Raw genomic sequence first — 15,098 nt, forward strand, 5'->3', positions numbered from 1 at the left:
CCCAACCTCTCAGCACTCACATTCATACCACTATCTGTGGATAGCTGAGACCAGTGACCTACCACATAATCAGTTCTTCTCTGTGTTTTGCATGTTCAATTGCCCTTCCTCCCCAAGGGGGCGGGATGAAATTTCCAGGCTTCGTTAAAACACCCCACATTACCTAGTTTCCGCACTCTCATCAGATGGACCCTTCTGTAGGCGTTGCTTCCTGTCCCCGTTTGCCACCTCCATCTCCCCCGACCAGCCATGGATGCAGCCACGTGACAGAAGAGAACTCTGTAAGGGTAGAGAGCTCTTTGGTCTTTTTAGTCTCATCTCCCTACTGACAGATAACTCTGATAAATCAACGCACACACACATTTCCACAAAAAGGATTATAGTAGGTATATATTTTATTGTAAAGTTGCTCGAATAAGAACAAAATAAAAATAAACACGAAGATGTCTTGGTGGATCAGTCACGGGGTTTCTCTAAGTCTGTGCTCTTGCTCTTTTGCTTGCATAGCTCTTTGATGGCATCTATCTCTGCAGGAGTGAACTTGGGGGTCAGCATCACAGCGTCATAATCAAATTCTTCATCAAGTGAGAAGGGCCGAACTTCATCTCCGACTATCTATAAAAGGTAACAAACGAGGAAAATAACATATAATCATTGTAAATGAAGATAAAGTTGAAAACATAAACTGTCTATTAATATTTAAACTTTTTTTAGACTTCAGCACTCTGAGCTGATTAAGCTGTTTTTAAGTAAAGGAATAAATTCAATTATTCAATTTGACCTAATTTAAGCCTCTTAACATGCCCCATTTGTACCATCCTGCATCTGAATGAACATCATTAACTAATTCTGCCCACGGCAAGAATCAGAAAGTCTCTCTTGTACACATTCATTACATTTTCACCATTTGTAGTGTTAGGGCTACAGGCATATGGAAAAACTAAGAGTTATATTCAAATGTGAGAAAATATACCTTAAGATTTTGGTCAACCTTAAGGACACTTTTACCATTTACTAAAAAAGACTTGTAGCAATAAAACATCATTTTCAAAGATAAAAATACTCTATGCTTAATATACTTACTTCTTCAGATAATACTTTGGCCAATAACAGCAGGAATTAAAACACATAGTAGCACCCTAAATTAAAAAGTCCAGGATCCTTTCTTCCTACCAAGAATTTTAAAAATATTACAGAATTTATCTGCAACTCAGAGTAGCTGCAAAGAGATGTAATAATTTTGTATCTACTTATTCATAATCTGTGAATTTTAAAGACTTCCTAAAGGAAGGTAGATTAAAAAAAGCACATTTTCCAATAAACAAGAGATTCAATGCCTTAAATCTCACTGTATCACCCCTTAAAAGGCCTCTCCAAAAGCAAATGCTGTGTGATACAATGAAATCACCCAGCACCTCTATGTAGCTCTGTATTATGTATGGTGATGCTGAAATAATTGAAAAGGATGGCTTATGCAAGAATGAAAAAAATGCCCTGAAGCTATAATCAGCTTTCAATATTCTTGCATGGAAAATGATCTCGTTTAGTGGCTTTTGCAATGTTCTTGAAAATGGAGCATCTAGCTCAGCAACTGTGTACTGTTACCAAAGGTGCAAAAAAAAAAAAAAAAAAAAAACCACCCCAAAACATGAAAAGTAGATATCTCCTATCTGTTTAGCAAGTTGCATCTTGTAGTTGGGTGTGCAGTGCTAATAGCAAACACCCAGCCATCTATCATCCTTTCTCAGTAAAACCAGCACGAGAACAAATTTCAGAGACTTGCTCACTTCCTCTTTGTTAGAAAGTGTCTGTGTGCTTTCCTGACAAAGGTAATGATGGGAGCTGCCACTGAGTGAGTCCCCACCATGCGCCAGCCCCAGTACTAGGAACCGTGCAGGCATTAGCAGTAATCTTCAAACAACCCATCTTACAAAGCTCTGAAAGGTTAAGTAACTTACCAAGGCTACACAGTTAGTAAGGAAGAGAAGCAAGATTTGAATCCCGGGTGACCTGTAGATAAAGCTTCACCGTCGCAACAAAAAACACCAGCAAAGATCGACCTTGAAGTTTTCACTAAGCCAAGTCATAGCTCTTTGGGAGAAAAGATATTTTCTAAATAAGCTAAAAAATTCTCACAGCCTATCATAAAAAAATGCACTCAAGGATCCACATAAAACCATGACTATCTTTAAAAGAGCAGCTGTACCCTGGAAGCAAATCAGTCTGCCGAGTGGCTAATCTGTCCATTTAGGTCACTTTCTGAAAATAAAATTTATCGTCACCACAAAGTGACAGTGGGGTAATATGGCTAAGACCAGCTCAAATGAAGAAACACATACACAAGGACACAGTATGCTCATTTCCTGAATAGAAGCATCCTTGCCGTCTCTAACTCTATCCAGCAGTAAGCGCTGAGGTTTGCAGGCCTGGTCCTGGCAGAGGACGAGAAAGAGCCCCCTCTCTGCCAGTGCTTCTGTCTGAAGGGATTTTTGCTGCCCATGGACACCTGGTTGAAGACCTGCCATCCACATGTCCACCAAGTTTCAGGCTGCCCATTGCACTAGGACTTTGAACCTTATCTTGAGGCCTCTAAAACCTGCCTAGACCTTACTAGCCACTCTCACTAGATGCAGTCACTTTGCCTTCACCCAGCTCCCTCTGAGGCTGGAAAGCGGGTTCAAATTAGACAAATCCCTTTGCTGAGCTAAAATCCCAGCGAGACCATACCATCCTCCCCGCTCCCTCACATGCCCACCTCCCTGCCCTCTATGTGTTCACTCCGTAAACACTCACTGAGCGCTTAATGTGAATTAGATACTGGGAACACAAGGATGAAGAGAAGCAAAATCTGTGCCCACGAGGTTTTATAACTTCAGGGAGAAGACGGAAGTAAATGAGTGATTTCATTATCATGTTCCATGCTCCCCAACAGAGGGATGCAGAAAGGTCTAAAGAAGCACAGAGGGTTAAGTGCTGAAGCTTAACTTACTCTCAACTGAGTATGGCCACTCTCCAGAAAATCCTACTCACCTCCCCACTCATCACCCCACTCAGGACCCACCTTTTATCAGCAACCCAGACAGACTAAGGCTTGTATGTTGAACTTCCAGACTCTCTGACGAGGGCTGACTCCCGTGACCAAGTTAGTCCTTTCTCCCAGATAGGGTCCAACCCACCACCTTCTTACTCCTCTCCCTTCCCCAGGGTCCCCATATACCTTTCGGCCATAATATCCAACAGTATGGATCTAGAGATATAGAAATTTATCCTTAAGTGAAAAGTTTTTATTTTCCTTTAAGTTCTTTTTCATACACTTAAATTTTTCTCTATTGTGGAGCATGATTTCCTTCATCAGTCATTTGTTATTAACCGAAACAGCAACAAGGAATAAGTTTCTAGCTAGCCAATAAATATATGAGGCCGACACAAGAATTATTCATTTACAATACACTTGAAAATATAAAAATATACTTATAAATGTCTTCACTTAGAAACTGAGTTATTAACAGCAGCTATCTTTGATAGATTAATTCCTTAGGCAATCAGTTAAATGCTGAAATATAAAAGCAAGAAACCAAGAAGAAGAATAATTTCATATCTGCAATGCCAAAATATGATACTCAAGACCTTTCAAAACATTTTGGGGGTACCACTGTCTCTCTATACTGCAAGGTGGCCAGTACATCTCTGGATCAAAATGTCAGAGGAATAGTCTCCTGAAATCATTCAGATATATTCCATTCTTTCCACAAACGTTTATTAAAATCTAGGCACTGTGTAGGTGCTGAGGATACAAAGATGCAGACTTGTATGAAATCACAGAGAAATGAGATAGACACATCAACAGATCATTATAGTAAAATGTAGTAAGTACACATGGTATAGTTAGAAGGTGACAGGAACAGAGAAGGAACACCTAACCCAGCCCAGGTTGGAAGGCATTGGGAAGGATTCAGAGGAGGCTTTCTGGAAGAGGTGCTATCTAAGCAGAATCTTCAAGGGTAATATTATTTAACAAGGTTGAGGGGCTTCCCTGGTGGCGCAGTGGTTGAGAATCTGCCTGCCAATGCAGGGGACACGGGTTTGAGCCCCGGTCTGGGAAGATCCCACATGCCGCGAGCAGCTGGGCCCGTGAGCCACAATTACTGAGCCTGCGCGTCTGGAGCCTGTGCTCCGCAACAAGAGAGGCCGCGATAGTGAGAGGCCCGCGAACCGCGATTAAGAGTGGCCCCCGCTCGCCGCAACTAGAGAGAGCCCTCGCACAGAAACGAAGACCCAGCACAGCCATAAAAATAAAGGAATTCCTTTAAAAAGAAAAAAGTTTAAAAAAAAAAAAAAAAAAAAACAAGGTTGAGGGAAGACGAGCTTTGCAGACAAAAGCAGGTCTCGTGAAGAGGCCAAGTCAGAAACACACAGAATTTCACACGTGTGTATCTGCGAGTAGTTCAGTGTTGTCGGAGCAGAAAATGTCAGGTAGAGAACGGCAAGAGATGAAGATGGTACCAGATCATGACAGGTCTTATAAGCTATTTTTCCCAGAGATGATGAAAAGTCGCTGAAGGATTTTTTGAAAGCAGGTAGACACTTGGTATCTGTGCATTTCGAATAAATGTCTTCCTTCATTCAAATGTTAACTGAGCACCTACAATGAGACACAGGCGTGCAGAGAACAGAAGGAGACCCTGCCCTCTTGGAGGGTACATCAAGATAGATCACGCTGAAGACTGAACAGAGGGTAGACTGGGAGTCGGGAGACCAGTCAGGGGCCTGTGAAGCAGTCCAGACAAGATCATGAGAACAGGGCATTGAGAGCAGATATTTTAAAATATCAGAAAGTAAAATTAACAGCACTTGATGACTGATTTGGATATAGGAAGGGAAGAAGAGCAAGAACGCAGGAAGAGAAGCGGGTAAAGATAAGCTCAGTTTTTAACATGTTCATTTGAATGTACCTCAAGGAATCCAGATAGAATTGTCAACAGGCAATTGAACCCACAAACCTGAAGCTCAGCAAAAGGTCTGAAGCTGGAGATACAGATTTGGAGACATAAGCACAAAAGGTAGTAACCTATAGATGAAAACAGATCCAAGTATGCAAGTGGGAAGAGCTGTAGGTTTAGCATGGAACCCTGAGGAGCACCAACTCCTAAGGGAAGCATGGAGGGAAAAACCCCAAAGGAGGCAGGGAAAGAACACTCAGAGAAATACACAAAGAATCTGAGAAGAGCTGGGAAGAGAGAACCAGTGGACCATGAGTGTCAGGGAAAATCAATGGTAAAAAACACAGTGGAGAGTCCCATTAAAATAAAGACTGAAAAGTGTCCATTGGGATGATTGGCAATGATTAAGTACCTTTATTCTGAATATGTCCAGGCAGGTGATTAGACCAAGGGCATTTTGCAATGAACTGAATGAGGAGTGAGGGGAAAGGAAGCAGGGTCAATTAGAGGAGTCGAGTCTGTTGGTTTCTGAAGTCTGTATGAAAAGGGAGAAAAAAGAGCAGACAATAGCCAAGAGGGGTCCAAGGTAAAGGGAAGGTTGTTTTTTCTTTAGTTTTCTTTCATTTTGTTAAGGATGGGAGAGACTTAAACATGTTTACACATTGAGGGCAATGAACCAATAGAGAAGGAAAGAGACAATGACCCTAACCATCTTATTATACCAGAAAATCACTCCCAGTAGCAAGGAAAAGTTTCCTGATTATTTGTTCATTCAATACTTATTGCATGTCTCCTATATGCAAAGCACTGAACTCGGCACTAGTTCTGACTTTTTTGCATTTTAATTAAGTAACCTTATAGAGACACACACGAGTGAATGTAGGGTCTTCTAAGACGAGGGGCATATATGTAATTCAAAGTGAACCCTGATGTACACTGCAGTTCAGAACACATCACTGTGATCTTCAAAATGACAGCTTTTCAAATACTGTAAAGCTGCAGTTCTATTTATGCATTTCAGCTGTTGGCTACTGTGGCACACTTTGGGAATTCTCTTCTTTCAAGTTAGGTTCATTTTGAGGTTCTAAGATATAAGGCTCCAAGTTTTTTAGATTGCAAACTGAACTTCTGACTTATTTCAAAGAGCAGAATTCGTGCAATGGAACACCAAATCCCCTGCTACTAAACAGAAAACAACTGTGAATTAAGTTATTAACTTGTTATTTTTGCCTAAGGAGCTGAGAGAAACATGTGGATTTCAGGTGTCTAATTTCAAATCTAATTGCAATCTTTTTGTAGCCTCTCAGGGAATAGAATTTGTACACTATTAGAAAATTGCTAGTTTTCTTAAAATTGCCCACGTGATTTACTCTAAGAGGGACACTATTACAGAAGGAATCATTTTCATTCATAGTACCACGTAGGCAAATTAAAGTAAATAGAACTAATGCTCAAATCAATAATAGCAGCATTTAGCTGTAGGTTATCTTACACAGTAATATGGTAAATAAACTGTCTATACAGGTGAAAAATTTTAGAGTCCCATTTTGAATTGGAAAAACAGGCAATCTCCCATTAAAATACTACAAAAGTTTCTTCAATGACCTCTTCTATATCTTGGGAAGTAGGACAAGAACTCAATTTTTCATTTTCTTAATGTGAACTCTTTTTGTTCAGTAAAGCTGTTCAAAACTTCCAGAATTCATCAAAATAGAGTAACTACGGCAAGAAGTTATTCACAAAGGGAAAGTGGAAGGCTCTTGAAAAATGTTTGACTGTAAGGAGGAAATGCACATGTATAAAAGCAGTGATAAAATTAGGAAAAAAATTAAATGGGTCCAGTCCATATCAGGAAGTTACGGATTCTCATTAGGCAATTAAGAGGAAGTCAGGACATCCAGGATAAGTTTCATCTTTTGAGATTGACATCACAGAAAGCAACTACCATCTCTCATCCAAAATAGCCCATTGGTAGGTCCTTACAGGACATATGCTGGAAATTGGTGATTATGTTCTTTTACCTGCTTTGGGTATTTTAAAATAAGATCAATACTATTAAACCAAGGCAGAGTTGGTGTGGTATTGTGATTCTAGACAGTTCTGAAACATTTCTCTAACAAATAGTGGTTAGAAATTAAAATCCCACCCAAAATATTACTCCGGATATTTAAAAAGCAGCAAATTATTCATCTATGTCTCATTTTTGCCAACACAAAAATTGTTCATATCATTTTGATTCGAACATTTAAAAATTTTCACATTCTCTGGGAAGAAATTTATACTCCTTTTAAAGATACAACCATACACAGGGTTTTAACTAGCATTTTACTGGCTATATGATTGATTCCACAAATCATTCCATTTTTTTTTTTTTTAACCCATCAACTAAAACCATTTTGTAACAATTTCTATAATGGCACTAGGTGCCATTGACCACTGGCTGGTCCAATAATTTGTATGGTCACAACTGAAGTCAAGAACATGAACAAGTCTTTAAAAGAAACTGATTCCTGCTAGAAATCACCTTGCAATTATAGTTTCTTAATACTCAGAGAAAGCAATCTATAATTCAAAAAGCACGTTGAAAGGTGGCTATCTCCGCAAGTTTATCTGGTAAACAATTTGGGGTTTAATATAAGTCTGCAAGCATCCTAGATAGACTGCTGTGATGTCAGTGAACAAAAGTTCTATGAGAAAAGGGCAATTTAAAATTGAAATGTGTGGATTACTTCTGATTGAATGACTGCTTCCGTAACAGAATATCGTCAAGTGACAAGACTAGTACCCAAACAACTAAATAATCACGAAACACCCTAGTGTTTTTATTAGGAAGCAATAATAAAGAGCCCTTAACAACTTCTTGTGCCCATCCCCTTTTATGCTAGAGTTATAAAGGTGATAAAGGTCACTACCCAGCACCATCAGTAGCCTTGGCTGGCGCATGTTTGTTAAGTATATGTAGATGAGTTGCAAATGATGGTGAAAGATAGCTTTCAAGTTGTGCATTTGGGAGCGTTAACATGTGGCAGATTCCATTCTCCTGCGCTGGTGAAGCGCATGTCTAGATGACATTTCCCAGCCTCCCCAGTGACCAGATAGGAACATGCGACTAAGTGGTTGCCAATGGAATGTGAGCAGAGATGAAGAGCCCTGAGTCCTAAGCCTTGGGGGAACCTGCTGCCCCCATGCTCTCATCCCTTGCCCCTCCAGGTAGGACGGTGACCTGACTTGGAATATGCACATGAGGACAATGTCCTGAGGTGCAGTGGAGATCCAGAGAGAAGGAACCTGGGCCCTGGTGACCCCAGGGAACAGAACCACTGCTCACTTTAAAGGCTCTCTACAGACTGAAATGAGACATGAGAGAAATAAACTTCTATCTCCTTTCAGCCACTGATTTATTGTTGGGATTCCCTACTATAGCAGCCTGGCCTTACCTTAACTAATGCAAAATGTTTTTAGGACCTTGGAAACAATAATAAAAAGAAAAGTGGCCAGTGCAGACTAAAAGAGATAAGAAAACTTTCCATCCTTTCTCTTGCGGAGTCCCCAACTAGCACTGTCCCTGTAGCATGGCGAACATCATGACACAAACATAGTTTCCACGTAAAAACATAATTGCTCGCTCTGTGTGTTTAAAAGGGATTATACACATTAGAGAGAGACGGCAGTGAGAGGGACCCAATTAAGCAACCTGAATTGTAAATCTTCCCAAATCTCAGAAAAATACAGAAGCACACGGGTATAGTGGCATTTCTCGGAAAGGACTAGTTACAAAATCAAGGCAATTTCAAGAGGATTGAATTCCCTGTGGAGTACCTCTTCCCTTTGTTTGTCTGCTCCTTTTCCAGTGAGCCTTGGCTTCACTCCAGACATAAGAGGCTGGGCCACGGAAGGAATGTAAGAAGGAACACTCATGCTCATGTCCTGCTCCACCTCTCCTGGAAGCAGCAGCAAATCTGTCGAATACAAAATATTTCACTTGATCCCTTCATCAAGTCCACAATTGACCTAAGTCATCTAAAAGTCTATGATAGTCAAAAAAATGAGCAAATATGCTCAAGTAAAGCAGGTCCATTTCACAATGCCTGTCCTCACTTGGGAACTTGACTCAAGGGATTCTCCTTTCTATAAAATAGAAGTCGTCAGTGCACTAGTTTTTATTTTATAGTTGCAATGTTACAATCCATCCAAAAGGTCTGGGAGAAATGTTGTTTTGGGAATAACTTGATCACGCCTCTCACCCTCAACCCAATTTCTACTTCTACAGGAAAATAAGTCAAGAAGATGCTACTTTTGCCTCATTTTGCCATATTTTCCTGAGGGGGTGAAGAGAAAGAAAATGGTGTGCTGATTTCATCCTGTAACAATACGGCAATATTTCAAAAAAACATATTAAAAAACAATGATGCCAGAAGGAAGGAACTTTAACTTCCAGCAGCAAAATGAAATACTCTGTCATACTCAGAATGCATGGCCTACTTCTCAACGCATGCAAACAACAACAACAATGTGTTTCCGGCTTGTTTAGCACAATCACAAGAATTCAAAAGCCAATCTTGGTTTTTTGATCTATCCATTAGAAGTGGATGTGTTTCCTTATTTTTGCACGTGTGACAGAACATGGATGCATCACAGACAACTGATGACCTTCCGCAGCTTTCTCTGAAGACAGAAAAACAAACAGAAGCACAACAGGATCCCTCCTCCGTCTAAGTTTTCGCGGGACCAGAAGGGTTGCAACCAATAACTTGCAGCTGGCGCAAGATGCTGCCGCCTGCTATTCAATGATGATCCTAATTAAGACACTAATTAAGTTCTCAGTGGAAGTGATTAATTAACAACAGTCATGCCTTGGTTGTTGCCAAGGGCAGCATGTATGGGGAGATAACTGAGCAGCTATTGATATTCAAAAACTGAAACTTATTTGAAATACATCTCTCACCACTACAGCTATCACCTTCACAAAAGACATGATTACAAAATTCTTAAGACTTCAGCAACAGAGAACATGGCAAACAGCCTAGAAACTGAGCACGTGGGCAGGGGGATGGTGAAGAAGGAACTTCTACTATGATTAATTATTGAAATCATAGAATGTGAGCTGATTAATTAGGAGAAATAAGAACAATAATAATAGCTGGCATTTTACATGCATTAACTCAGCCAATCCTCTCAACAACTCTATTATTTCCTGTTTTACAGGCAATGAGCTCTAACACTGAGAGTCACCCCAGTCACCTCACTCAAGGCGCCACAGCTGCAGTCTGTCTGCGGAGCCCGTGCTCCTAGCTCATGATGTCACATCATGAACTTACTTTTAAGTAAGCATTTTCATCACATATCTTATTTAAAATCTATCAGATTGTACCTCCAAACTCAGGGCCAAGAAATGTCACTACGATAGCACATTAGCATGATTAGTAAGCGTTCAGGGCATTTTACAATTTTATAACCAGAAGGAATATTTTTTAATATATATTTCTTTTTTAAAAATTAATTTATTTATTTTGGCTGCGTTGGGTCTTCGTTGCTGTGTGCGGGCTTTCTCTAATTGCGGGGAGCGGGGGCTACTCTTCATTGTGGTGCGCGGGCTTCTCATTGTGGTGGCTTCTCCTGTTGTGGAGCACGGGCTCTAGGAGCATGGGCTTCAGTAATTGCAGCACGTGGGCTCAGTAGTTGTGGCGCACGGGCTTAGTTGCCCCGCGGCATGTGAGATCTTCCCGGACCAGGGATCGAACCCGTGTCCCCTGCACTGGCAGGCGGATTCTTAACCACTGCGCCACCAGGGAAGTCCCAGAGAAGTAATATTTTTAAATTCAATAAGGTTGGTGGAAAAACTGGCTTGCTAAGGTATCCCGTTATGAGTCCAAAGCTAATCTCCCTCACTGGTTAGGGGCCTGCCAACAAGAGAGGCAAGAAGAGAAAGGTTCAAGCCTCTTAATGCGAAAACCAATATCTACCATACCCATTGGCTGCCAGTGCAAACATCCCTTTGAATGTGAAATCAAAATCAATTCTGCTTTCAGAGCTATTTAAAATCTGATGGACAGTACTGTGCACCAGGAGGGACAACTCTGCAATTCCTTTGCTGAAACTCTTCACATCCCTCATGTGTTTGCGAAGAAGGGAGGGTTTTCAACAAAAATGGTTTCTTTCATAAGAATTCCACTGCCATGGGTACAATTCTTTCAAAACAACATGACTCAGTATCCACTGCATTTCCCATTCCTGTCATTTGTTTCTCCAGTGTAATAGTAAAATGCACAAACGCATAGCTGTTGGAGCCTAACACGACACCTTATATGTAGTAAATTCTCAGCACATACTTGCAGAAAGGAAATTAATTTCCTGCATCTCAACTTTTAAACTGAACAGCAAGTATGAAGAGTCTACCTATCCACAGGACATTGTGAATCATGCAAAATATGTACAGTCCTTTCCCTCAAAAACTAAATTTTTTTTACAGGAGTAGGATTTTTATACATAAAATCAGAGAATAAACAACACAAGAATTGAACTGCTTTAACTCTAAATAGGACAGATTTATAAAAGAGTGAAATCAATATGGACACGAATAGTCTGATAAGACACAAGTCATAAAGAAAGATACCTTATCTTTTAGCCATTTTACAATCACTGATGGGTTACTTATATATTCATTCTCTCAGGGGGAAAATGATTGTATTCATTGATGGTGGGGAATGGAATTTCTGAAGTTCTCTGCTAAGCTTTCCCAACTGAAATCTTATCTTTAAGACACTTCATCTGACCTTATTGTTTCTAAAACAATTAGTTTCCTTCTTAGCTAAATACCACCATCTTGACTGATGTGCTTTGTAGAGTTAAGGCAACTCTCAAAAACGAATCTTGATGTTGGATGGCAAGCCTGGTTGAAAGCATTTCAACCTCTTTCTCAACTACATGACAAGAATGTCCAACGTTTATAAACTATGTGTTTGTGCCATTTGTCTTTCTGTATTTAGCCAATGACCAGCAAGTCAAAGGTTATAATCATGTAATTTAATACAACATTAAAAAGTAAGCCATCTATCTGACATCTGATAATCTAGACAATAATAATATTTAGTCTGCCTGTCATATTTATAAAAATTAACCAATCCATTCCTTTGTTGCCATGTAGAAATGGCCAAACTTTCCTGAAATTTCAGGTGTTCCTCAAGACCAAAAAGGATACAGATAAGATATGCACTCAGGCCTCCTCTGCACATAGCTTCCAGCTATGATAGTTTATATCAGTGGTTCTTGTTCTTAAAATTTTTTGAAGACCCCAAAGAGCTTTTGTTTATGGGAGTTATATCTATCAATATTTACCATATTAGAAATTAAAATTTCAAATATTTGCTTATTGAATCATTAAAATACAAATTTTCAAATATTTGATTATTGAATCATTAAAATAATACTATCATATATTAAAATAAATATTTTTATTTAAAAAACCTCTTTTCCAAAAACAAAGAAAACAGAAGAGAAGCATTGTTTTACATTATCTGAATCTTTTAAATGTCTGTCATAAATAGAAGAAAGCTGGATTCTATATTTGCCTCTGCATTGAATTTTTGGAATATGCTGTTTCAGTTGATGAAAATGAAGAAACTCCAGTCTCACACAGGTATGTAGCTGGAAAGGGGAGGACTATTTTAATACTCCTTTTATATAACTGGGGATATTATTCTTTGATACAAATTAGATATTGACAAATGATAAAGGTTTTAAAAATAATTTCATTGTGCAATATGAAACCCTTTCAGTAAATTTTTCATACTCTTATGTTAAAATCCATTGGTCTATCTTACATGTTGAATGAATTGCGCTCCTGTGCATGATTTTGTCATCATATACTGGTTATTTGGAAAATGGTGGTTCACTGTGTTATGCAGATCTTTCAAATGTTGACATATTTCATTATGCAATATAAAAATCACATTAGTTAACATTACCAATTTTATCAGAAAAGGCTTTAAATATTGGGAAGCTGTCAAGCTCACAGTACTGGATATAAGTTTTCCAAAAATCCAATTTTCACTTGATCCATTGCCAATTTTATCATTGGCAATGAATACTGTCAGCTGTTGTCTTGTAGAGATGGGCTCACTTCATTCCTTTTTGAGAACTATACTTTGTCAGTCATTCTTTCAAGTAAAAACGTTGATCCATGAAAGAAAAAACAAAACAAAACGAAACAAGTTCAGCACACCACTCAATTGCACAAATGATTTTTCATGAAAAAATGTTTTTCATTTTTTCCATGAAAAACTTTTCATGTATCTCATGTATATGTGAAATACAACTGTTGTATTTCAGTATGCAGCAGAAGAGGTATACTCAAGCATCAAGGTTTAATAAAATTAATAATTTTTACCACTTCATCAAGGACATTTGCAATGGACACTGGCATTTGTTTTAACTACAAATTCAGGACAGTGAAGATTACAGTGACTACTAGTATAGTTTGGTGCTTCTACCTTGATTCACACTAAGTTACTAGCATCTTTACCCATCATTGCTTTTGCAACATCAGTGCAAACGTCAGCTTATTTGACCTTCAGACCTTGGGGTTTTCCAAGGAGCTCCCAGACCACATTTAATATGAATCTGACCCTCCCACCAAGAATATTAGAAAAGCTGAATATATGATAAAAAAATCAACTACTTAAAGGCATTAGAGAGCTACCAGGGAAGCCCAGAACTTGAGAGGCCAAGATCCTGGAGAGAAGGAAAGTAGTGAAAGTGAGTCTAAGAGTCTAAGCTGTTTTTCAACTTATGGCATTTACTGATTTGTAAGCAGAGGCTGAAAAACCAAGAAGTTTTAGAAGAAGAAGAAATAGGCTAAGAGGCTGAGAAGCTTAGCAGAACTACCAACAGGTTCACAGTGCTGTGAAGATAAAAAACGGAGTTCGGGATGTCCAAGAAGGAGGGGCTGTGATTTACCTTGAAGGGCTACACCCTAGCAGTAAGCAAGAACTAGAAGTACAGCAGCCCTCATAAAGCCTGAAACCCAGTCACCAAATCAGCTCAATCCCATATTGGATTAAGATGACCTATGACTACTCTAACTGCTAGCAAAATGTTGAAGAGAAGCTTTTCTAAAACAAGATTAAGATAATCATCCAGAGCATTATGTAATATTATAAAATACATAATATTTTATATACAATGTTCAGCATTCAAACAAAAATTTCCAGGTATACAGAGACACCAGATCAAAAGGGAAAATTAATAATATAAATGGACTCACAGGACATCTCAGTTATTGGAATTATGAGACATGAACTTTAAAATAATTGATTAATATATTCCAATAAATATATTACAAAAATGGAGAATTTTGGCAGGGAACTAAAATCTATAAAAATAGATATTCCAGACCTCTTGAAAACTATAATAACTGAAATACTGATGGCTTTAATATCATATTTGATACAATTCAAGAAACGATTACTGAACTAGAACATAGATAGTAGAAAATATTTGGACTGAAGAAAGAAAGGAAATAAAAAAGGATGGAAAATGCAGGAAAGAGCATAAGTGATATGTGGGACATGGTGAAAAGTCTGGGCACAGGTAATATTTGAAGACATAAGAACTGAGAATTTCCTAACATTTACAGGAATCTACAAACCCCAAGCAGAACAAATACAAAGTTAACAATGCCGGGGCATAGTGAAATTACTGAAAAACAAAAACAAAGAGAAAATCATAAAAGTAGTCAAATGAGGTAAAAAACATATTATCTTCCAACATACAACAGTCAGATTGACATTTGGTTTTTCGACAGTTTTCAATAGAGGAAAAATTAACACCATAACAGAATAGAATAGCATCTTACAAATTCTGAAAAAAAAATAATTACAAACCTAGAATTCTCTACCCAGCAAAAATAGGGGGCAATGAAACAATAATACGATAATACTCGATTAATCCAAGATAAGCCAAAATGAGTGAAGAAAAGAACATATAACTGGCAGGACAAGTAGAAAACAAAATAGTAAGATAAGAGATTTAAAGCCAAATATATCAGCAGCTACATTAAATGTAAATGGATTAAACACTCCAATTAGAAGATGAAGTTTTATTTGTGTGTGTATGTGTGTGTGTGTACATGCATATGAATAAACCATATGCCACTTTCAA

General features: G+C 38.5%; 1 protein-coding gene across 6 annotated transcripts in view; it reads right to left on the minus strand.

Moving 5' to 3' along the window:
• Positions 1-377: 377 nt before the first annotated feature.
• Positions 378-15,098, minus strand: part of IFTAP (intraflagellar transport associated protein) — a 59,673-nt gene continuing 44,952 nt past the window's right edge. For 5 of the 6 annotated variants that reach the window (XM_007181093.3, XM_057553994.1, XM_057553996.1 and 2 more), the window contains 2 exons: positions 8,760-8,899; positions 378-615 (listed from right to left, as the gene is read on the minus strand). In XM_007181093.3, the coding sequence (XP_007181155.1) occupies positions 457-615; positions 8,760-8,899 (299 nt within the window). In that variant the 3' untranslated portion in view covers positions 378-456. The remainder of the gene's footprint in view (positions 616-8,759; positions 8,900-15,098) is intronic. The other variant, XM_057553995.1, reaches the window with a different exon arrangement.

The sequence above is a fragment of the Balaenoptera acutorostrata genome, chromosome 9 (assembly GCF_949987535.1).
Source record: "Balaenoptera acutorostrata chromosome 9, mBalAcu1.1, whole genome shotgun sequence".
NCBI lineage: Eukaryota > Metazoa > Chordata > Mammalia > Artiodactyla > Balaenopteridae > Balaenoptera > Balaenoptera acutorostrata.